General features: G+C 38.9%; 1 protein-coding gene across 3 annotated transcripts; it reads right to left on the bottom strand.

Moving 5' to 3' along the window:
* Window positions 1-14,708: 14,708 nt before the first annotated feature.
* Window positions 14,709-23,697, bottom strand: LOC104224618 (ubiquinone biosynthesis protein COQ4 homolog, mitochondrial-like). 3 transcript variants are annotated; one of them, XM_070160319.1, is made up of 3 exons: window positions 23,495-23,687; window positions 22,890-23,084; window positions 14,709-15,166 (listed from the first exon to the last, which is right to left on the bottom strand). In XM_070160319.1, the coding sequence occupies exons 1-3, from the start codon at window positions 23,603-23,605 to the stop codon at window positions 15,131-15,133; spliced, it is 342 nt and encodes a 113-aa protein (XP_070016420.1). In that variant the 5' UTR covers window positions 23,606-23,687; the 3' UTR covers window positions 14,709-15,130. The 3 variants fall into 3 exon arrangements, with proteins under 3 accessions (XP_070016420.1, XP_070016421.1, XP_009774603.1); XM_070160320.1 differs by lacking the exon at window positions 14,709-15,166 and adding an exon at window positions 22,281-22,686 and having other exon boundaries at window positions 23,495-23,697; XM_009776301.2 differs by lacking the exon at window positions 14,709-15,166 and adding an exon at window positions 22,281-22,777 and having other exon boundaries at window positions 23,495-23,696.
* Window positions 23,698-24,999: the final 1,302 nt, after the last annotated feature.

A 24,999-nucleotide genomic window follows, 5' to 3' on the forward strand; every position in this document is an offset into this window, starting at 1 on the left:
TCAACTTTGTTCCCGAAGCTAGTCCAGTTGAGTTTCTTGCAACCAATCCCTCAAACAAGGCAAAACCCGACGTCACCTTCTTACAAAGCTGGAGTCAGATGCGCCTATCATTCAGGGGCCGAGGGACATGATACAAATGACTGCTGGTCGTTGAAAAGAGTGGTCGAAAATTTGATAGAGCAAGGGAAAATAGTGCTAAGGGACGAGGAGATCCCGAATGTAACTAACAATCCATTACCTGTTCACAATACTGGGCCGCTGATCGGAATGATTTGTGAAGACAAAGAGTTCGACCCTGCTCTGAAAGCCATAATTGCCATTGTCGACACGGGGAAGAGGCCCAAAACAGACCAGAAACCAGAAAAGGGGGAGGAGGCCAAGGCTATAAAGAGCGAGCCTGAAAAGAAGGTGGAGAAGAAAGTGGTACCGGTAAAGGATGGAGTTCTTTACATACCACGAGGTCGAGCTGAGAAGACGCAGAACTTCGGGATCAAAAAGGCAAAACCTATGTACGTGCCAAAAGGGGCCTATGTGGTCCGGGGGACGATTCAACCACCTCGGCTGAATGAGCCAGTGGTTATCGGACGCGTGCCACAAAAGCCAATGACCAACCCGTCCACAGTGCCGTGGAATTATCAAAAGACTTTGGTAATGTACAAAGGTAAAGAGGTCATGGGAGAACTTCCAGAAAATACTTTCATTGGAAGGTATTCAAATACCCAAGAACTGAACAACGCCACACAAAGGCGCTTCCCGCCAAAGAAGCCCGTAAGTATTGAAGAAGCGGAAGTGTTCTTCCAACAAATGAAAATGCCGGATTACGAAGTGATAGATCAACTGCGCAAGTACCCCGAGCAAGTGTCCATGCTATCATTGTTGATGAGGTCGGCCGAGCATCAAAAGATCTTACTGAAGACCCTGAATGAAGCATATGTGCCAGTTGAAACCTCGGTTGAACAACTAGAGCGGATGACAGAAAGATTCTTCGCCGTCAACCAAATCTCTTTCAACAAGAATGATTTACCCCCGGAAGGAGCGGCACACAACAAGGCTTTGCATCTAACAGTTAAATGCGAAGACTATTATGTCAAGCGGGTAATGTTGGATAGGGGTTCAGGTGTTGACATTTGCTCGCTCTCCACGCTGCAAAGAATGGAAATTGGGACCGGAAGAATCCGACCCAACAATGTCTGCGTAAGAGCTTTCGACGACATCAAGAGAGATACCATGGGGGAAATAGGCCTGTTGTTGGTCATAGGACCAGTTGAGTTTGAAATAACCTTCCAAGTGCTCGACATGGACACATCCTACAATTTCCTCCTCGGCAGACCTTGGATCCATGCGGCAGGAGCTGTGCCTTCCACTCTTCACCAGATGGTGAAGTTTGAGTACGAAGACCGAGAGATCGTGCTCCATGGAGAAGATGAGCATGCTATCTATCGGGACCCATCCATCCCATATCTTGAACCGAGAGAAGGGAGCGAACATACGGTCTATCAAGCTTTCGAGATTGTACTGGCAGAGCAGCACGAAGAGGGAATACCCTGCCCCCAGCCTTTCTTGTCTAACGCCTCGGTTATGGTGGCCAAAGAGATGATCCGGCACGGATTTAGGCCAGGGAAAGGGCTTGGACGAACCCTTCAGGGAATAACAGAACCCATTACCTTGCCAGTCACCAAGAAACCTTTTGGACTAGGCTTCAAACCTACTCCAACAGACGAAGAGTGGGCAAAGAAAAGGAAAAATGAGGGTTGGAAGTTACCTCGACCATTGCCGGATTTATATGCAACTTTCATCAGGCCAAGGTACGCTGAAGAAGAAGATGATGAGGTCTTCACAGCTGAGGAAATCGAGGAGATATGTGGGGCGATGAGAGAGATGCTCTACGAGGTCCACATGGTTCAACCAGGTGAAGGCACAAGCACTGCTTAGATGATGTACGTGGGGCCGAACGCCAAACTTCAAAACTGGGAGGCCACGCCATTCCCGACTAGACGGAAGTCCGGGTAGACCTGTCCTGCCACCTTTCCTGTGTCACAAGTTATCTCCAGGACATAACTTGAACGTTTTCTTCCTTTCAATTGTTGTTTTGAATTCCTAAGTTGTAAACATTGTTGTCTTCCAACTTTCCAAAGAAAATAAAAAAAAATCATCATTGCTTTCCCATTCTTTCTTTTGTTCTGATTTTTGTTATTTTTCCTTTTATCTTTCTTTTCAGTTATAATAATGCGGCTTTAAATATGACATGCTTGCGGACTTCACGCCCAGATCACAATGAGCTATTTAACTGCGAATTAATGAACCCAGAACCAGAATATGATGCGGAAGAAGCTTTTAGGGAAATAAACCGAGAGTTGGAATATTTTGAGAATAAACCTAAGCCAAATCTGAATGACACCGAACCGGTTAATTTAGGAACTCCTGAAGAAATCTGGGAGACCAAAATAAGCATTCACACGGACAAGAAAACGCGAGAGGCGATAATTCAACTTCTTTTTGAATTTAAAGACGTGTTTGCTTGGTCATATGATGACATGCCGGGTCTAGGTGTTGATCTAGTGGTTCATAAATTGCCGATTCATCCTGATTGTCCTCCAGTTCAACAAAAGCAACGAAAGTTCAAAACTGAGGTCAGTGACAAGATTAAAGAGGAGATCACTAAACAACTGAAAACGGGAGTGATTCGGGTAGTCCAATATACAACATGGTTGGCAAATGTGGTTCCAGTACCGAAAAAGGACGGGAAGACTCGGGTATGTGTAGATTACCGAGATTTGAATAGAGCAAGTCCCAAAGATAATTTCCCACTGCCCAACATCCACATCCTCGTTGATAATTGCGCCAAACACGAGATACAGTCTTTCGTAGATTGTTACGCTGGGTATCATCAGGTACTGATGGATGAAGAGGATGCCGAGAAAACTGCCTTCACCACGCCTTGGGGCACCTACTGAGTGTCAAGAAGCCTTTGATAAAATCAAAGAATACCTTTCGAATCCCCCAGTCTTGGTCCCTCCAGAACCAGGGAGGCCACTTTTCTTGTATCTGACAGTCTTGGAGAACTCTTTCGGTTGCGTCCTCGGGCAACACGACATAACCGGAAAGAAAGAGCAAGCAATCTACTACTTGAGCAAGAAATTCACCGGTTACGAGGCCAAATACACACTGTTGGAAAGGACATGTTGCGCTCTCACGTGGGTTGCTCAAAAGCTGAGACATTATCTCCAAGCCCACACTACGTTCCTCATAAGCAGGTTGGATCATTTAAAGTATATATTTCAGAAACCGATGCCTACTGGAAGACTGGCCAAGTGGCAAATCTTGCTTACTGAATTCGACATAGTCTATGTCACTCGCACGGCAATGAAAGCCCAGGCGCTAGCAGATCATTTGGCCGAAAATCCGGTCGATGAGGAATACCAGCCATTGAGTACCTACTTTCCAGATGAAGAAGTAAACACCGTAGAAGTGGTCTCGGAGGACGCTCATGTTTGGAAGATGTTCTTTGATGGGGCCGTGAATGCCAAAGGTGTAGGGATTGGGGCAATTTTGATCTCGCCTTCTGGTCAGCATTATCCCGCCACAGCTAGACTTCGTTTCTTTTGCACGAATAATACGGCTGAGTATGAAGCCTGCATCATGGGCATGCATAAGGCAATCGATCAGGATGTCGAAGACTTACTGATTATGGGAGATTCTGACTTGATTATCCGGTAAGCCCAAGGCGAATGGGAAACTCGGGATGTCAAACTTATCCCTTACCGACAGCATGTGGAGGACCTCGGCAAGCGCTTTACATCAATAGAGTTCAGGTATATCCCGAGGTGTCACAATGAACTGGCAGACGCACTCGCTACTCTGGCTTCAATGCTACCCTACCCGGGCAACGCCCACGTCGATCCTTTGGAAATCCAAATCAGGGAAAGACACGGTTACTGCAATGTAATCGAGGCGAGATCAAATACGCAGCCTTGGTACCATGACATCAAGAGGTTCTTGAAAACGCAAGAATACCCCGAGCATGCTACTGGAGATCAAAAGAGGACCGTTAGGCGACATGCAAGTGGTTTCTTTCTGAGCGGTGAATTGTTGTACAAGAGAACCCCGGACCTCAACCTATTAAGATGTGTCGACGCCGAGGAGGCGAGGAAGATCATGCACGAAGTACACGCAGGTGTGTGTGGACCTCACATGAACGGGTATGTCTTAGCGAAGAAAATCCTTCGAGCAGGTTATTACTGGATAACCATGGAAAAGGATTGCTTTAGCTTCGTTCGGAAGTGTCATCAGTGTCAGGTGCACGGTGATCTGATTCATGCACCTCCCACAGAACTGCATCCCATGTCTGCGCCTTGGCCATTTGTCGCCTGGGGCATGGACGTCATTGGACCAATCGAACCAAAGGCTTCGAATGGACACAGGTTTATACTGGTTGCCATAGACTACTTCACAAAATGGGTAGAGGCTGTCACTCTCAAGTCGGTCACTAAAAAAGCTGTAGTGGATTTTGTACACTCAAATCTTATCTGTCGTTTCGGTATTCCTGCGACTATCATTACAGATAACGCAGCAAACTTGAACAGTCACTTGATGGGAGATGTATGCGAGCAATTCAAAATAACGCATAGGAATTCTACTCCTTATCGGCCAAAGGCCAATGGCGCTGTAGAAGCGGCAAACAAAAACATCAAGAAGATTTTGAGGAAAACGATCTAGAATTCCCGACAGTGGCATGAGCAGTTACCATTTGCATTATTGGGGTATCGCACTACGGTACGCACGTCAGTAGGAGCAACTCCTTATCTTTTGGTTTATGGGACCGAGGCTGTGATACCAGCGGAAGTAGAAATCCCTTCGCTTCGAACCATTGTTGAAGCAGAAATCGAGGACAGCGAATGGGTTAAGACTCGATTGGAGCAGTTGACTTTGATTGATGAGAAACGAATGGCCGCGGTTTGTCACGGACAGTTGTACCAACGAAGAATGGCCCGTGCTTACAACAAGAAAGTCAGACCTAGGAACTTCGAAGTAGGTCAACTGGTACTGAGGCGCATTCTGCCCCATCACCATGAAGCAAAAGGGAAATTTGCTCCAAACTGGAAGGGCCCATACATCATCAGGAAGATATTGCCAAGAGGAGCATTGTACCTAGGTGACATTGAAGGAAATGATCCCGAAACAGCAGTGAATGCGGACGCAGTAAAAAGGTACTATGTCTGAGTGACGCCCCAGCGATCCCGACACATTTGAAATGCTGAAAGTTTTATTCCCACTATCAACTCTCTCTACAAGCCTTTGAGCCTGTTACAAAAAAAAAAGCAAAACAAAACAAAAACAAACAAAACAAAACATTGATTGAGGCCTGAACTACGTTTGACTTGATTCCGAAAGGATACGTAGGCAGCCTCTCCCTGAGGTTCAGTCACACCAACAATAAAATCCCATTCACCCTGAAATTGAAACCGGGGCACGTCGAGCAGTTTAGAAGTTAGTATCATCTACCTCTCTTTACCAAGCACAAGCCTTCAAATCAATTACCAAAGAGAGTGGGAAACCAATAAGCGTCACAAATGGAGACCGGCACACTCTGAATTGAGAGAGATAAAATGAGAGAGTCTCGTCGGTGAAAACCTTCGGGCACCGCGAGGCGACGGGAGTAGAGAGACCAAAATGAGAGAGCTTGTTTAGCAAAAACTCACAAAGAGTGCTATCAAGCGATGACAGGAAGAGAAATGAGAGAGGTCAGCCAGCGAAAACCCGCAAAGGGCGCTGTTGGCCGAAAGAATGACTCCACCCAAGGAGGTTTCGGCAAAGTTCCGCCAGGTTTGGAATCACAGATCCGTTCTGGTTCAGGGAAACGCAAGCTCATGGAAAGTCAGGCGTCCAGTCCAAAGAGCATGTCATGTCATTTAAAGCCAGCATTATCTTCCTCAGATAAGTTTTTCTCGTCCCGAAAGGGGCACTCCTTTTCTGAAATTCGTTTTATCTTTTCTTTGTTTTTCATCGAATCTCTTTCATGTTTAAGCCCAAGTTCTGGATGTACCGGAAAGGATAGTTGGCAGGTTTGTTTTCCCGGAGTTCCGTTTCATGAAGGAAAACACCCCGTTTCGTTGGTACGCCTGTCCAAACTTGATGAATCACGATGTTTGATGGCGTTCGAAGTAAAAAGGAAAAAGAGAAATTTTCCCCAGCAAGTCCGCCTTCGGACGAATCCCCACAGAGTCTCCCCTTGTACAATCCCCCACAGAGTCTCCCCGATATATATAAAAAAAAATCCCGGTTGGAATTTCCCCAGCACATCCCCAGCGAGTCTCTTTGTAAAAATTCCCCAACAAGCTTACCCCAACAAATCCTAGAAAGACCGCTTCGAAACAAATCCCCAGCATGCCCCATTGTACAAAAATCCACACAAAGAATCCGCTTTGTAAATATTCCCCCACGGGGTTTCCTTTTGTACAAATCCCCACAGAATACCTCCAATAAAATCCCCGTTGAGAACCTCCAAGCAAAACGGGACAAAATAAGAGAAACAAAAAGAGCCTTACGAGGCAAATCATCACGGAATCTGGAAATACAAGCCTAAGCAGTCTAAAGGGTTTTGACATTTGAATCAAATCAATGGCGGGACTTCGCATCAGAAATGAAGACGCAACAAAGCAACCGGGAACGATCAAGGTCACCGAACCGACCGTCATTTCCGAACTAACAATTGTTCTTTGTCTGAAAAGTTGAAACAGGGACAATCCAAGACAATCGTGCAAGAAGCAGGTGTCACCCGAAGAAGAAGGTACATGGGTACAAGAAAATTTTTGCAATAAGGAATTCACTCGAAAGGTAAGTTCCACGAAACTCCCTTTTATCTTTTACTAAAACAAGAAAATTCAAAAAAAAAGAGGTAAGTTGTTGTTCTCGAATTTTGTCCCCAGCCATCAGCATTAGGGTTTAAAACCCTAAACTGAATTTTTCCTTTAGTCGGCATTAGGGATTTAAAGCCAAAACCGAACTTTTTTCCATTCAGCCAGCATTAGGGTTTTAAACCCTAAACGGAGCTTTTTCATGCAATCAGCATTAGGGTTTTAAACCCTAAACTGAATTTTTCCTTTAGTCAGCATTAGGGTTTTAAACCCTAAACTGAACTTTTTTCCATTCATCCAGCATTAGGGTTTTAAACCCTAAACTGAGCTTTTCCATGCAATCAGCATTAGGGTTTCAAACCCTAAACTGAATTTTTCCTTTAGTCAGCATTAGGGTTTTAAACCCTAAACTGAACTTTTTTCCTTTCAGCCAGCATTAGGGTTTTAAACCCTAAACTGAATTTTTCCTTTAGTCAGCATTAGGGTTTTAAACCCTAAAACTGAACCTTTTTCCATTCAGCCAGCATTAGGGTTTTAAACCCTAAACCGAGCTTTTCCATGCAATCAGCATTAGGGTTTTAAACCCTAAACTGAATTTTTCCTTTAGTCAGCATGAGGGTTTTAAACCCTAAACTGAACTTTCTTCCTTTCAGCCAGCATTAGGGTTTTAAACCCTAAACTGAGTTTTTCCACGCAATCAGCATTAGGGTTTAAACCCTAAACTGAATTTTTCCTTTAGTCAGCATTAGGGTTTTAAACACTAAACTGAACTTTTTTCCTATTCAGCCAGCATTAGGGTTTTAAACCCTAAACTGAGCTTTTCCATGCAATCAGCATTAGGGTTTTAAACCCTAAACTGAATTTTTCCTTTAGTCAACATTAGGGTTTTAAACCCTAAACTGAACTTTTTTCCATTCAGCCAGCATTAGGGTTTTAAACCCTAAACTGAGCTTTTCCATGCAATCAGCATTAGGGTTTTAAACCCTAAACTGAATTTTTCCTTTAGTCAGCATTAGGGTTTTAAACCCTAAACTGAATTTTTTTCCATTCAGCCAGCATTAGGGTTTTAAACCCTAAACTGAGCTTTTCCATGCAATCAGCATTAGGGTTTTAAACCCTAAACTGAATTTTTCCTTTAGTCAGCATTAGGGTTTTAAACCCTAAACTGAGCTTTTCCATGCAATCAGCATTAGGGTTTTAAACCCTAAACTGAATTTTTCCTTTAGTCAGCATTAGGGTTTTAAACCCTAAACTGAACTTTTTTCCATTCAGCCAACATTAGGGTTTTAAACCCTAAACTGAGCTTTTCCATGCAATCAGCATTAGGGTTTTAAACCCTAAACTGAATTTTTCCTTTAGTCAGCATTAGGGTTTTAAACCCTAAACTGAACTTTTTTCCATTCAGCCAGCATTAGGGTTTTAAACCCAAAACTGAGCTTTTCCATGCAATCAGCATTAGGGTTTTAAACCCTAAACTGAATTTTTCCTTTAGTCAGCATTAGGGTTTTAAACCCTAAACTGAACTTTTTTCCATTCAGCCAGCATTAGGGTTTTAAACCCTAAACTGAATTTTTCCTTTAGTCAGCATTAGGGTTTTAAACCCTAAAACTGAACTTTTTTCCATTCAGCCAGCATTAGGGTTTTAAACCCTAAACTGAGCTTTTCCATGCAATCAGCATTAGGGTTTTAAACCCTAAACTGAATTTTTCCTTTAGTCAGCATTAGGGTTTTAAACCCTAAACTGAATTTTCTTCCATTCAGCCAGCATTAGGGTTTTAAACCCTAAACTGAGTTTTTCCATGCAATCAGCATTAGGGTTTTAAACCCTAAACTGAATTTTTCCTTTAGTCAGCATTAGGGTTTTAAACCCTAAACTGAACTTTTTTCCTTTCAACCAGCATTAGGGTTTTAAACCTTAAACTGAGCTTTTCCATGCAATCAGCATTAGGGTTTTAAACCCTAAACTGAATTTTTCCTTTAGTCAGCATTAGGGTTTTAAACCTAAACTGAACTTTCTTCCTTTCAGCCAACATTAGGGTTTTAAACCCTAAACTGAGTTTTTTCATGCAATCAGCATTAGGGTTTTAAACCCTAAACTGAATTTTTCCTTTAGTCAGCATTAGGGTTTTAAACCCTAAACTGAACTTTTTTCCATTCAGCCAGCATTAGGGTTTTAAACCCTAAACTGAGCTTTTTCATGCAATCAGCATTAGGGTTTTAAACCCTAAACTGAATTTTTCCTTTAGTCAGCATTAGGGTTTTAAACCCTAAACTGAACTTTTTTCCATTCAGCCAGCATTAGGGTTTTAAACCCTAAACTGAATTTTTCCTTTAGTCAGCATTAGGGTTTTAAACCCTAAAACTGAACTTTTTTCCATTCAGCCAGCATTAGGGTTTTAAACCCTAAACTGAGCTTTTCCATGCAATCAGCATTAGGGTTTTAAACCCTAAACTGAATTTTTCCTTTAGTCAGCATTAGGGTTTTAAACCCTAAACTGAACTTTCTTCCTTTCAGCCAGCATTAGGGTTTTAAACCCTAAACTGAGTTTTTCCACGCAATCAGCATTAGGGTTTTAAACCCTAAACTGAATTTTTCCTTTAGTCAGCATTAGGGTTTTAAACCCTAAACTGAACTTTTTTCCTTTCAGCCAGCATTAGGGTTTTAAACCCTAAACTGAGTTTTTCCATGCAATCAGCATTAGGGTTTTAAACCCTAAACTGAATTTTTCCATTCAGCCGACATTAGGGTTTTAAACCCTAAACTGAACTTTTTTCCATTCAGCCAGCATTAGGGTTTTAAACCCTAAACTGAGCTTTTCCATGCAATCAGCATTAGGCTTTTAAACCCTAAACTGAATTTTTCCTTTAGTCAGCATTAGGGTTTTAAACCCTAAACTGAATTTTCTTCCTTTCAGCCAGCATTAGGGTTTTAAACCCTAAACTGAGTTTTTCCATGCAATCAGCATTAGAGTTTTAAACCCTAAACTGAATTTTTCCTTTAGTCAGCATTAGGGTTTTAAACCCTAAACTGAACTTTTTTCCTTTCAACCAGCATTAGGGTTTTAAACCTTAAACTGAGCTTTTCCATGCAATCAGCATTAGGGTTTTAAACCTAAACTGAGTTTTTCCTTTAGTCAGCATTAGGGTTTTAAACCCTAAACTGAACTTTCTTCCTATCAGCCAACATTAGGGTTTTAAACCCTAAACTGAGTTTTTTCATGCAATCAGCATTAGGGTTTCAAACCCTAAACTGAATTTTTCCTTTAGTCAGCATTAGGGTTTTAAACCCTAAACTGAACTTTTTTCCATTCAGCCAGCATTAGGGTTTTAAACCCTAAACTGAGCTTTTTCATGCAATCAGCATTAGGGTTTTAAACCCTAAACTGAATTTTTCCTTTAGTCAGCATTAGGGTTTTAAACCCTAAACTGAACTTTTTTCCATTCAGCCAGCATTAGGGTTTTAAACCCTAAACTGAATTTTTCCTTTAGTCAGCATTAGGGTTTTAAACCCTAAAACTGAACTTTTTTCCATTCAGCCAGCATTAGGGTTTTAAACCCTAAACTGAGCTTTTCCATGCAATCAGCATTAGGGTTTTAAACCCTAAACTGAATTTTTCCTTTAGTCAGCATTAGGGTTTTAAACCCTAAACTGAACTTTTTTCCATTCAGCCAGCATTAGGGTTTTAAACCCTAAACTGAGCTTTTCCATGCAATCAGCATTAGGGTTTTAAACCCTAAACTGAATTTTTCCTTTAGTCAGCATTAGGGTTTTAAACCCTAAACTGAATTTTTTCCATTCAGCCAGCATTAGGGTTTTAAACCCTAAACTGAGCTTTTCCATGCAATCAGCATTAGGGTTTTAAACCTTAAACTGAATTTTTCCTTTAGTCAGCATTAGGGTTTTAAACCCTAAACTGAACTTTTTTCCTTTCAACCAGCATTAGGGTTTTAAACCTTAAACTGAGCTTTTCCATGCAATCAGCATTAGGGTTTTAAACCCTAAACTGAATTTTTCCTTTAGTCAGCATTAGGGTTTTAAACCCTAAACTGAACTTTTTTCCTTTCAGCCAACATTAGGGTTTTAAACCCTAAACTGAGCTTTTCCATGCAATCAGCATTAGGGTTTTAAACCCTAAACTGAATTTTTCCTTTAGTCAGCATTAGGGTTTTAAACCCTAAACTGAACTTTTTTCCATTCAGCCAGCATTAGGGTTTTAAACCCTAAACTGAGCTTTTCCATGCAATCAGCATTAGGGTTTTAAACCCTAAACTGAATTTTTCCTTTAGTCAGCATTAGGGTTTTAAACCCTAAACTGAACTTTTTTCCATTCAGCCAGCATCAGGGTTTTAAACCCTAAACTGAGCTTTTCCATGCAATCAGCATTAGGGTTTTAAACCCTAAACTGAATTTTTCCTTTAGTCAGCATTAGGGTTTTAAACCCTAAACTGAACTTTCTTCCTTTCAGCCAGCATTAGGGTTTTAAACCCTAAACTGAGTTTTTCCACGCAATCAGCATTAGGGTTTTAAACCCTAAACTGAGTTTTTCCATGCAATCAGCATTAGGGTTTCAAACCCTAAACTTAATTTTTCCTTTAGTCAGCATTCGGGTTTTAAACCCTAAACTGAACTTTTTCCTTTCAGCCAGCATTAGGGTTTTAAACCCTAAACTGAGTTTTTCCATGCAATCAGCATTAGGGTTTTAAACCCTAAACTGAATCTTTCCATTCAGCCGGCATTAGGGTTTTAAACCCTAAACTGAACTTTTTTCCCCATTCAGCCAGCATTAGGGTTTTAAACCCTAAACTGAGCTTTTCCATGCAACCAGTATTAGGGTTTTAAACCCTAAACTGAATTTTTTCTTTAGTCAGCATTAGGGTTTTTAAACCCTAAACTGAACTTTTCCCCAGTTGGTCAGTATTAGAGTTTCAACTCTAAAAACTGAACTTCTCCCCAGCTATTCGGTATTAGGGCTCCAACCCTGAACTGAGCATTTTATCTTCCTTCCTCAATTTTATGAACTTCCTGGCGAATAATTAACGAAATTTTCCTAGTGAAACTGGGGCAGAAAATTTCGTTCGTTTGTTTGTTTTCTCCCGCAGGTCTAACCTCGAGCCACACGAATCGAAATGACCCACGAGATGAGTCTCAACTCAGAATCCAAAAAGAAAAGGACAAAAAGAAGATGTCCCGAGATACCGGAGAAAATGGAAGGCGGATCATTCCAAGATTTGATTAAGGTCCAGAACTCTGCCAGTCACGTCTCACTGAATATCCCAGAGGTTAAACAAGCACCTACAACTCGCAAGCATCAAGATTCGGATCGAAGTCTCCAAGCAAAATCAGCTACGACCCATGATCAAGTCGCAAAAGAATCATAGATAGGGATCTTGTAACTAGCAGTTGACATGCATATAAGTATTTAGTTCAGTTTCAATTTTTCTTTGGTTGTAATAATGCGGTCAATAAAGCAGGTGACAACAGCAACAGCAGTAACAGCAAGCATTGCAATCCCATGGTAGTCCCAGCTACCGAAGCTTCCCGAACTACATTGACCTGATTCCTGTTTAGCCCAGGATATGTAGGAAATCTTCGGAGCAAAGATTCGGTCAAATCTTTCAAAAAAAATGCTTCACACGGAGTAGTCCATAGGCAAAAATCGCTCATATCCGCTCACTTTATCTTTGCACGAAAACTCTTCGTGTTTCCGAACAAAGAGGGGCAGCTGTAAGCACGTAATTTTTGTTTTACGAGACAATCGCTCCAAAAGAAATAAAATAATAACAAACGGCCCTGCTGTGCAATTTTTGGATTTTACATGGCACTTTGTTAATTATTTATGATTTTTGCCCATTTTTATTTTTTATCAAAACAAAATACAAAAAATATAGATGTCATGCGTAATTTGAACCGTAATCCGGTTTGTTAAATAGAAAATCATAAAAATACACATTTTTTGTCCTGATTTGTTTGCCTTGTTTAATTTTACCTATTTTTAACATTTTTTTTATGTATGCGTATAATAAATACATTAAGTGTTGATTAATGTTGTTTAGTTTTTAGTTTAATTAGGTTGTATGTTTTAAAAAAAAATTAGAAATAAAAAAGAGGGGTTTGAAACTTGTTTCTAGTTAAGTTTGGGCCAATTCCCATTGCAAAATCTGAGGCCCAAACCCCACAACCCAACCCAAAACCTGTGCTTGCCCCGGTCCAGACCAGCCTACTTCAAAAACGTCCAAACGACGCCGTTTTAACCTTGCCTGATCTGGGCCGTTGATCTCAGATTGATCAACGGCCAAGATCACTTCCTCATAACCCATGATGAACCCGACCCATTTCCACCCGGACCAACCCAAACCCCCTTTAGATGAAACGACACCGTTTCTCCTAAGCCTTCAGATCCAATCCATTGATTTCGATTGATCCGACGGCTGAGATCAACCCACCCATTCCATATATAAGCCCCCTACCATACCCTGCCCCCTATCCAAGACCCCGCCTTCGTCCTCATCCCATTCCCCTCCAAACCCTAAGCCGCCCTTGTATTCTTTACCATGAAAGCCGGCGACATGAACGCCGGTGGCTTTCACCTTAACACCATAGGACCATCTCACCCCCCTGAACATGGACCTGTAGACCGTTTAGTTCGAATCATCCTCCAGGTCCTCGAATCTTCATTTGAAGATTCGAGCAAAAACTCGATCTACACCGATCTGCCCTAGATTCATACCAGACAATCCCCGGACCCCCTCGTGACCAAACCATGCTTGGTTTGGTCCGAATCTAACCATGGAAGCCCAAGTTCCAAATCTACCTTCCACAAAACCTAAAAACCCCAAGCTTGGTCCGTGCCTGTTAAGCCAAGAGGTTAGGGTCTAATGGACCTTAATCGAAGTGTTTCTCATCTGAGAAACCCTTCGATTAAAGTCCGTTCAACCTTAAAAAGGGTCGGTTCAAACACAAGCTGATTTTCTGTTCCTTCTTTCAAAGTTTTAAGGTAAGTTTTGTTTTCTCTTTATTTTTTTTAGTCCATGTGTTGTTTAAAAGGCTGTTCAAGTTTTGTGAAATTTGTGTTTTTGAATTTTGCTGACTGTGTCCTTTCCACCTTGCCTGAACCTCGGTGTTTGATTGAGTCCTTCTTCTGCTTGTTCTGATAATGTGTATGTATGTATGTGTTGTGCAATTAGCTGAATTTCAAATTTGAACTGATTAACTGATTCCTCGAGTACAATTCTGCTTAGTCAGTACAATTCAAATCATATGCTTGATACTGTTAAATGTCTGATTTGGCTACGATTGTACATGTTATGATTAATATAGTCGAGTCGACATGTGTCGTCAATTAGTTTTAACTGTCTAAACAATAACCAATCGATTTGCTTCTGGACACATTTGCTTGAATCAATTAGGAACTGAGTTTGTTTACTTATAGTTGTTATTTTGAATCAAAAATGTAAAAGGATTGTTTTGTTTAGTTACAGTTCTGAATTGGAGGGCATGTGCACTTGTGCACAACATGTGCACTTATGCACCACATGTGCATTGTGCACAACCTGTGTCCTGCATAAAGGTTTTTATTAAGTCTAAAGTAATTTGACAGCACATGCTGTCAGATTACATTCTGCTGCCCATATTCTGCTTTAAGTTTCAGAAATAATAAACATTACTAAAAAGGTAAGCCTGCCAAGGGAATATCATGGGGGTTTGTTTTTATTTATTAAGTAGAAACTGAAAAGAAAGGCAGCACATGGGAGGGTGTTCTGATTGTCCAAAGAGGCTGTTAAGGGTTTGATTTTAGGCATATAAAAGGGGATAGAAAAGATTAGGGAGAGGGAGAGATAGACCCAAGAGGAGGAGAGCAAAAATATATACACATACACACATAAGTCAGGCATACAGACTTTAAGATAGACATAGATACACACACACAGACAGAGAAAGAGAGAATACACATAGAAAAATTTAGTTTTGGAGATTGAGGGTTGTAGTTCTGAAAAGCAGAAAACTGGAAAGAACTCTGTTTGATAACACAGACAGACAAAACTATAAATTGCATTCTTCTTGCTGTCTTGATTTCAATGGTCTTGACCTGTTTGTCCAATACATGATTTCTTCTAAATCCAACTGAGTTTGCTGGTTGTTTGTTGGTTCACTCTGGGATTTGGTCTAGCTGGGATTTTGGTTCTACTCCAATTATTTTGTTTTGTTGCTGCTGCTGCTATTCTGCTATCTGCTGCCGCTGACTCTTCTGCTTCACTTCTTCTTTGCATTTCAGCATTCAGGTACACATTTCGAGTCCCATTTTTGGTGTTAACTGTAACAGTTCGAAAGCATGAAATGAAAGGAGTTTGAAGAAATTTAGATGTCTGTTTTGTAATGCTCATGGTATATTGACTTCTTTTGTATAAATTGATTAGTGCGTAATTCAGTAGCGAAAGATTAGTTAGTTAATACTTAATCAAGTTTTAGCCTCTTGCATCTTAGTTTATAGTTGTTTGTTAGTACAAGATGTAATGGTACAATACGTAGAATGTATGGATAATTGGTATAGAATTTTCGACTGGATTCCCGTTTAACTATAATGACATGCATAGGATAGAATATTTCCACCTTACACAATAATGTTCTGTGTTATTTTAGTTCTTTTATCAGGACCGCTAGGCAATATATAGGAGCACGTTCGAATCCCCATTAGTAATAATGCCTAGCGTTCAATTTCCTTAATCTAGCCTAAATAAGTCTAGTTAAGTTCGATTCGAGAAATGTTTGGATACAAGTATAGCATTCTGTCAATCTCGCACGTTTCACAAGGTACGACGCCTCTTCACTTTGTAAACAATTAAACAGAAATTAATAAGAATCCGTTTTAGGCCAAAGCATATAATTAAATTAGCATGTATCTTTTTTCCTTCTCGTTTTAAAGACAAATGCATTAGAAATGTAGCCATCGTAGGATATCCTTTCTAAAATAGAGACGAGCCTCGCCAAATAAAAAATGCGAAATTGCGGGGCCCTCAACAACTAAACATAATAAATATTTAGAATTCAGGACAGGCCGTTTAGTAAACTTCATGGCCTTTCCCAAAAGTAACAATACACTAGTTGCTTTAGGAGCACCTTTAATAATTTAACCTTCTTAAACACGGGTGCACATTGATGTGACCCAAATCCAAGTCTCAACGGAGTCAAAATGTGTTGACGACCACGGGTGCATTGATTGTGACGTGGTTCGAGATGCATTTTCACGACGTTGCAATTCTATAAAAATAAATTGATAATAATAAAAGCGGTTTTAAACTTAATAAAAGCACATAAGTCACAACATGTATTTAAATCTGATATTTAGCCATTATAACAATTTAAGCGACCGTGCTAGAACCACGGGATTCGAGGGTGCCTAACACCTTCCCTCGGGTCAACAGAATTCCTTACTTAGAATTTCTGGTTCGCAAACTTCATTTGGAAAAGTCGAAAATTTCCTCGATTTGGGATTCAAGATAAACCGGTGACTTGGGACACCAAAAGCCAAACCTTTCCCAAGTGGCGACTCTGAATTAAATAAATAATCCCATTTCGAATATTGTCACTTAAATTGGAAAAAACTCCCCTCGCGCATTTATCCTTCGGGGCGGGCGCGCAAAAAGGAGGTGTGACAAGTTTTAAGATACAAAATTTAACTTTTAATTTTAGTTAATAAAATTACTTATATTAGATATTTATTTTATATTTTTTAAATTTTAATTCTTATCTAGTAAGACTTTAATTTCTGGTGGTCATATCCATAGTTTGAGCATTCTCATCATAAATTTAAGAACTTTCTAATATTAAGCAAAATAGTCTTTTCCTTTCATTTCTAATATTTAATTTTTAATTATTTGTTTTACTTTTGCTATTATGTTGTCAAATATATGGTATTATCACAGTTTCATATGGCTTTTAATTAATTTGCAACTTTATTTAGTATTATTATCCATTACTATCCTTTAATATAATATAGGTAAATTTAGAAATTTTTTAATCTTAAAATAAATATCTATTTTATTTTAAAATATTGCTTGAATTCTTAAGTTTTTAAAATTTATCAATAGTATTTTTAAGTATTTTATTTCACTTTATTTTATTCTCTAAACTAATTCTTAGCATAAATATTCCCACGCTATTTTTAATATTTTTAAGTTCTTATTTTATCTGTTAGACATAAGTTGTGTGGTATTATCCACAATATCATCTTTCTTATCATAATAGATAAATAACAACTTTCTCATCTCAAATTTAAATAAGTTTTATCATTTTTCTTTATGATCAAAGTTTTGATTAATTTCTCTCTATTTATTCCTTATTTTTGCTATTCTATTATTCAATACATAATATTATTACATTGTTATGTGGCTTTCATTAGCTTGTTTAATTTAATATCTATTTCTACCACACTCATTTTATTATTAATCATAAAAGTTAATTTCTTATTTGTTTGAACACATTATATCTAATGATAATATTTTCACTATCATTTTATTTCTCCATGTACTATTTCTAAAAATAATAAAATTATGAAATGAAAGAAAGTAGATCAAGTGGTAGTTAATAATTATATTTGGAAAGCTATCAAAATTTATTTAGTATAAGAATGTGAGTCAATTTTAATTGATTTCTACCATAAATTAAATTTGATCAAATCTAAGTTGTTTAATCCTTATTAAATTTGTCTAAAAATCTATTTAGATTATGTCTTAAAAATACTAAGTACAAATATTTCTATTTAGATTATTTCTCCATGTACTATTTCTAAGTGACATTTTCTTAATATGCCACTTAGCTTAATGTCATGCCTCACTACATTCCTTTTAATATAATACTAGTATTAATATCCGTGCGATGCGCGGACATAAATCATGTCGGATTGTGATTTAGATTATTTGAATTATGTATAAATAACTTTAAAATATAAACCTCCATATTTCTAGCTAATTTAGAAGAAAATCTATGAGTGGAGCAATATATATATATATATATATATATATATATATATATATATATATATATATATATATATATATATATATATATAAGAGAGAGAGATTAGATTTGTCTAAGATATATTTAGATTATGTATAAGATTCATTAAACTACTTCCTTTAATTATGTTTCCATTTATAATTTCTAATAATCAATGTTGTCCTACAATTGCCAAGTGGCTTCATTTTAGCTTGTCATTTGGCTTAACCACAATGCATACTACTCTCCTTTTAATATAATATAGATATGTTTTTTTTTATACTTGTGGTGTCCTTGACCTGGAGAAAGTGTATGACAAGGTTCCAAGAGAAGTTCTCTGGGATGCTTGGAGGCAGAAGGCGTGTCGGTTCCTTATATTATGGCAATTAAGGACATGTGTGATGGGGCTAAGACTCGGGTTAGGACAGTAGGAGGCGACTCTGAGCATTTTCCGGTTGAGATGGGGTTACACCAAAGCTCTGCGCTCAGTCCATTCTTATTCGCCCTGGTGATGGATGCGATAACAAACCATATGCAATGGGAGGTGTCATGGTGCATGCTATTCGCCGATGACATAGTTCTAATTGATGAGTTACGAGCCGGTGTTAATGAGAAATTAGAAGTTTGGAGACAGACGCTTGAGTCTAAGGGTTTCAAGCTAAGCAGAACGAAGACGGAATACCTCGAGTGTAAGTTTAGTGTTGAGCCGGGGGAAGTAAACGTTGATGTGAGGCTTGAGTCACAAGTTATCCCAAGTAGAGGCAGCTTCAAGTACCTTGGTTCGGTTATCCACAGGGGAGGGGAGATCGATGAGGATGTCACACACCGTATTGGGGTAGGATGGATGAAGTGAAGGTTAGCATCTGGAGTCTTGTGCGACAAGAGAGTGCCAACGATACTCAAAGGTAAGCGCTATAAAGCGGTGTTAGACCAGCCATGATGTATGGGGCTGAGTGTTGGCCTGTTAAGAACTCACATATCCAAAAGATGAAAGTAGCAGAAATGAGGATGTTGAGGTGGATGTGCGGGCACACTAGGATGGATAAGATTAGGAATGATAATATTCGGGAGAAGGTGCAAGTGGCTCCCATTGATGAGAAGATGCGGGAAACAAGGCTCAGATGGTTTGGGCATGTACAGAGGAGAAGCCCAGATGCTCCAGTAAGGAGGTGTGAGCGGCTGGTTGTGGACGGCACAAGAAGAGGTAGAGGGCGGCCTAAGAAGTATTGGGGAGAGGTGATCAGGCAGGATATGGCGAGGCTTCAGGTTTCCAAGGACATGATATCTGATAGGAAGTTGTGGAGGTCGAGTATTACGGTTGTAGGCTAGGAGGTAGTTAAGTCTTGCGTTACTTTGTGTCTTTGTAAGCCTAGTCCGGTAGAGTTTTGTCTAAGATAGCTAGGGGTAATGCCGTTTCTTACTATTTTCTATTTTCGACGCAGGTTCCACTTACTAGCCATCGTTTTTGCTTTGCATTTTTCTTCTGCATTTTATGTTCCTATTTTTCCTATGATCTTCGTGATAAATCTAATATTCCCTCCTTTTGTCTTTTTATTATCTTGAGTCGAGGGTCTTTCGGAAAGAGTCTCTCTATCCCTTCGGGGAAGGGGTAAGGTCTGCGTACACACTACCCTCCCCAGACCCCACTTGTGGGATTCTACTGGGTTGTCGTTGTTGTTGTATACTTGTGGTGTCCGGACCAGCTTGCGCGCACCTCGACTAATTCCACGAGATACTGCTACCTCCCACCAGCAACAGGGGCGGATCCAGTGGGTTAGACACGGGTTCCCGTGAACCCAATAACTTTTGTCTAGATCCGGTATTTGTATTGAAAAATTCATTAAATATATAAGAATATTTAGCTTGGAACCGTCAACAGGTACCAGATAGCTTTTTGTCCATCAAGATTTGGACAGATGGGAAGAAATCACTTAGTATTTCTGTCTCCGCTGATATTTGAGCCTAAGACATCATGGTTTTCAATCCACTTTGTTGACCACTAGACTACACAAGTTTAAACCTATTATAACATATTAACTATTTGAAGTCAATACTGCTTTTATTCTTACCATTTAAATTGAAATGTAAATATTTAAAAAAATGTTTTACGAGTACAAAGCATTTTTTTTTGCCATAACATGAAAGTATTCTGCTAAGAAAACAAATGCGTTTTCTAACGGGCCATCTGGTTAACTGGATTAGAATTCTAATTCCGGTATGAAACACTGACAATATTTGTTTACCGGTATTAGCTAATACCAGTACAAATTTTATACCAACATCTTGGTGTTATTTATTAATAATAGCAGGATCAATTAACCTAGATATAGTTATCAACATGACAATGTTACCCCCTCAAGAGCCCCATTCACTTGTCATAACTGAAATATTTAATGTTAAAATTGGAAACAGAAACGTATCCAAATTTATCCAACTTCATACCAAACAAATATTCTGGATTATAAGTCGTATATCCTATTTTTAATTCAATGAACCAAATAAAGCACTAGTACATAACCATGGATTATTAATGCCAATATTATCTATCCTGCATAACTTTGTCCGTGAACCAAACAACCACTAAAAGTATCAATAAATAAAATAATGTGGGTATCGCTAATCAGAGTGAGCCCAGGCTATTAGTTGGGAGGTGACAATATTATCACTTTCTAGCTTTTTCCATTTTAGAGATTTGAAGTATAGAGTAGCGTTTACTATTTTTTGAAAAGAATTCAACCAAAATCATATAGTATTTCATTTGTAATTTTGCTCTCAAGCCTTCAACGTATTAGCAGCTGTTTCCAGTTATTGTTCAACTCTCAAATACAGGTTCTTATGGGTTACTCACTCATCCGCCAGGGAAAACACCACTTCCCGTCCCACTCTCCAGCATTCATCCTGAGCCGGGATCGAACTGTTCGTGAGATTCATAGTTGTATTATTTACGGCTTCCTTGTTCATAGAAGATGCGGATTCGGAATTGTCTTTCATTCCATTGCATAACTAATATCTACAAACTTCATATTCGCCCATGGTTCGTTCCCAGAAGTATAGCCATCCTTCTATCAGGTATCGGATATATATACACAACTATAACCGCTTGTTTGGGACAAGAGGGGTTGCTCTGATGGTAAGCAACCTCCACTTCCAACCAAGAGATTGTGAGTTCGAGTCTCCCCAAGAGCAAGGTGGGAAGTTCTTGGAGGGAAGGATGTCGGGTTTCTATTTGGAAACAACCTCTCTACCCCAGGACAGGGGTAAGGTCTGCGTACACACTACCCTCCCCAGACCCCACTAATTGGGATTATACTGGGTTGTTGTTGTTGTTGTTGTTGTTGTTATATAACAGCTTGTTTGGATGATTGTTACCCATTGTATCGTATTGTATTGTTATTCCAAAACAATATTTGTTTTGATTGTTTCGTTAAAATTGGTTGTATTGTATTGTTAAATCCATTGTTCCGGAATAATGAAAAATCCCATTTTTTTAAACAACCGATTTGATGTGGTGGGATTGTTTCCTATTTTTCTTTCTAATTATGCACTAACTTATTACTCCATAATTCTATTTTACCCTTTACCTTTTTTCTTTATATATATATTTTAACTCCAAATTTCCAACTTATAACCTACTTCGTCTTCATCCCTTTTTTTTTTCAAAACTTTTGTCGCTTTCAACTTCAACGTCAAAGGTGTTTTGCCTTCTTTTGTTTCGGTTTTTCTCCTAATTTGATTTTTAACTCCAATTCTAATTATCTTTGTTCCTTTATTCCGCCAATTCTCGTTCCTTTCTTTATCTGTTTAACCAAAAATTGTGTACTTCGGTCAAAGCTTATTTTAGAAGTACCCGGGCTACTGATAATCAAGAAATTCTATATTTGATTGCACTAGAAAACAACACATAGCAATTTGGGTATTTGCTTGATGAAACAGGGGAGAGTTGGTGAGGCAAAAGAGACACTTCGGAGAGTTAAATCAGCAGTGGCAGATGGCCCCAGGGATCTAGATTCCCATCTCAAGGCATATGACAGAGCACAACAGATGCTCTGGGACCTCAATTATTTTATACGCCTCAAGAAGGTTGTATGCAGCATGTTGGTAAAAAAAAAGGTTTTTACGCATGTAAAATAATTGACGTGGTGCCTTCAGAATTCAGACATCTTTATCTGCCTGTGTGGAAACCTAATCTTCAATAGAATTTATCTCTTCTTTCTCAAAAAGATGCTGAAATCATTGTACTTGGTTAACATGAAAGAAACGAGAAGCATGAACTGGGCAAATCAGAGTCATATTATCATAGAAAACTCGAGAGATTGTTTTTTAGTGTAGCATCAAGGGAGATTAAGCACTAGTCATGATGAGTATGGTTAACAAATGCACAATCAAATTGGAGGTCATTGAAATGAGTGATGCATGAGGCAACCTAAACCCGCTACAGAATAGCTCAATAAATTGCAGCAAATAGTAAGGGGTACAAACTGCAGTATTTCTCAGTCTATTGAAGCAAGTAGACATCCTTAACTGGCACTTGAAGAACTAGGTGATCAGTCTTCTCATAATACTGAGAATTTGGCTTCAATGGGCTGCTTGTAAATGGTAGGAGTAAGATGGAACTGCCATCATTTATAACCAGTTGGACCATTTCATTGAGTTGGGGATTCATTTCCTCATTAACTATCAGTACAAAGTAAGAAGGGAGTGGAAGATGCTCAAAGCTGGTGCTCTTCGTGAGTTCATGATGACTTCAGTTGTCACCAAGGTTCACAAGTGAGCAGCAACGCATAGTAAACCAAATTTCATATAGGCCAGATATCAATTCTGATTTAGTTCTAGAGTAACCTGATGTAAGCAACGTAAGATCAATGCCTATCAGTGGCTAACTCAGCCTAGTGTGGCAACAGGCACCAAATCTCCCTTCCCCAAAATCACCCTTAAAAGAAATATAATTTGCAATTATTACAAGCCAAATATATAAATGACGAGCAAGCCATTGCATTCAACTGAAAGATGAATTGAAATAAATAAAGTAAAAAAGGTCTTACTCTGCCTTCAGGGCTCTTTTTCATCCTTTCAAGAACCCTATCAAAAGCTGGTTTCCCCGTTGTCTCTCCCAAAGCAGCAATGAGATCTGCTCTTCGAGGATCTAACAACGCCCCAACTGCAGAACCAACTGCAACTGCAGCCTGCTGCCACCCCTTCAACCGAATACGAATCCCCGCTATCATTGCACCCCAATTCTGAAAAATAAAAAACTGAATTCTGAAACGCACCTAAGATTATGGGCTAGTGGTCAATGAGTGGAACGAAAACCGTGAATTCTCAGGTTCAAATCTCAATGGAGGCAAAAAAATACTAGGTGATTTAACCCATCTGTCCAGGACTTGGTGGCAGAGTTACGCGGTTTCTATGCTGGAGGGAGGTAGCAACGTAGAAAAGAGGAGGTGCCCAGCAATATATATCTATTTAAAAGCATGATTCACCAAATGGTAAAATAAAATATGGTTGAGACATTTTCACAAACGATTTGTGAACAAGCATGAGATTGTAAATTTTACAAGAACTTGATTATAATGAACTAATTGGTTGTTTACACATTAAAGGGATTGTTAAAAGAATTCGAAAATCAGCCGAATTTAATAGTTCATACCGAAAATCGGAGAGGAAGAGCACCACCGAGCTCCGAAGCGCTTTTGTTTGGCTTTTTTGTTTCGTTTTTTACCCCAATAGGAAATTCTTTTGACTGTTGATACTTGTCCATTTTTTAAAAGTCGGTCCCCTAACTCCCATTTTTTACATTTTAACACCTCTATTTAACGGAATGACTATTAACAAAGATATTTGACCGTTGATCATGCTTATGTGACGACGGTAAGACTGATGTAGCTGAAGTGCATGCTAATCACATTAATGAGGTGTGTGGATGTGATGGTTTTTATTTATAAAATACAATAAGCATGATCTGTTATAAATAGAATTTTATTTAAGGTGAATATCTATATTTAGAGATATTTTATGGTTTGTTACTTGGTGGCTAAGTCAATTTTTCCCTATAAATAGACGGATTCTATTTCACTGCTATTGATCCCTAATCAATAAGAATTCTCTTTACTTTTCTCTGCAATACTCTTCTTCTTCTTTTATTGTTTCATAACACGTTATCAACACGAGACTCTAACTAATTGAGTTGAGGCATCTGCTTTAGTCACCGGGCTTTTGAATATGTGCATGGTTCTCAACATGTGTATAATATTGAATATAATGATTATCAATTGTTCCATGAACTTACTTCATGAATAAATTCTGGATTGAAGGTATGTATTTTACCTTATTTTTCTCTTCTAAACTCTTGAAATTTTATAATTTGATTTTAAATACAAGCAAAGATAATAAATTTTGATTATAAGTCTAATGGAGCTTATTAGAAATTATAACCACCTGAAGTGGTAAAATTTATAGGCATTGTCATGATCAAATTCATGTATGATTGTGGGCAAAGAAGTGAAAATACGTCCCATTGAATTTGCTTCATTCACATTCCCTTAAGAGAATGTGGTAGCAATATGTAATAAGTCTAAAAGAAGACAAAATTATTATCGTGAAAGTATGAATGGATATGGACGTGGCAAAAGACGAAATTATAATCGCCATCACTGTGGTAATGAGTGTCACACCTCCTTTTTCCGCCCCCGCGAGGGGTGAAGGAGTTTTTTCCAGTTAAAGGACAATCAAAACGGGATTTATTTATTTATTTCAGAGTCGCCACTTGGGAGATTTAGGGTGTCCCAAGTCACCAATTTAATCCCGAATAGAGGAAAAGAATGACTCTGTATTACAGTCCGCAAACCAGAAATCCGGATAAGGAATTCTGTTAACCCGGGAGAAGGTGTTAGGCATTCCCGAGTTCCGTGGTTCTAGCACGGTCGCTCAACTGTCATATTCGGCTTGTTTATCTGATTTTATACAATTATGAGCTCATGTGCAAATTTTAACTCTTTACCGCTTTTATTATATTTTTAAAGGAATGTGAACATCGTTTAAAACATGTCTTTGGATTGCGTCACATGAAATTCACCCACAATCCGGAACATATTTTTATTCAATATTTTGGGATTTGGATTTGGGTCGCATGAAATGCACACCCGAGTTTAAGAA

This window comes from Nicotiana sylvestris, chromosome 10 (assembly GCF_000393655.2).
Source record: "Nicotiana sylvestris chromosome 10, ASM39365v2, whole genome shotgun sequence".
NCBI classification, from domain to species: Eukaryota; Viridiplantae; Streptophyta; class Magnoliopsida; order Solanales; family Solanaceae; genus Nicotiana; species Nicotiana sylvestris.

Coding starts and splice junctions, on each gene's coding strand:
- LOC104224618 (XM_009776301.2), bottom strand. CDS start 23,605: ATGGACAAGTATCAACAGTCAAAAGAATTTCCTATTGGGGTAAAAAAC. Junction 23,085..23,494: donor CTCTTCCTCTCCGATTTTCG/GTATGAACTATT, acceptor TTTATTTTTCAG/AATTGGGGTGCAATGATAGC. Junction 22,778..22,889: donor AAAAGAGCCCTGAAGGCAGA/GTAAGACCTTTT, acceptor ATTTCTTTTAAG/GGTGATTTTGGGGAAGGGAG.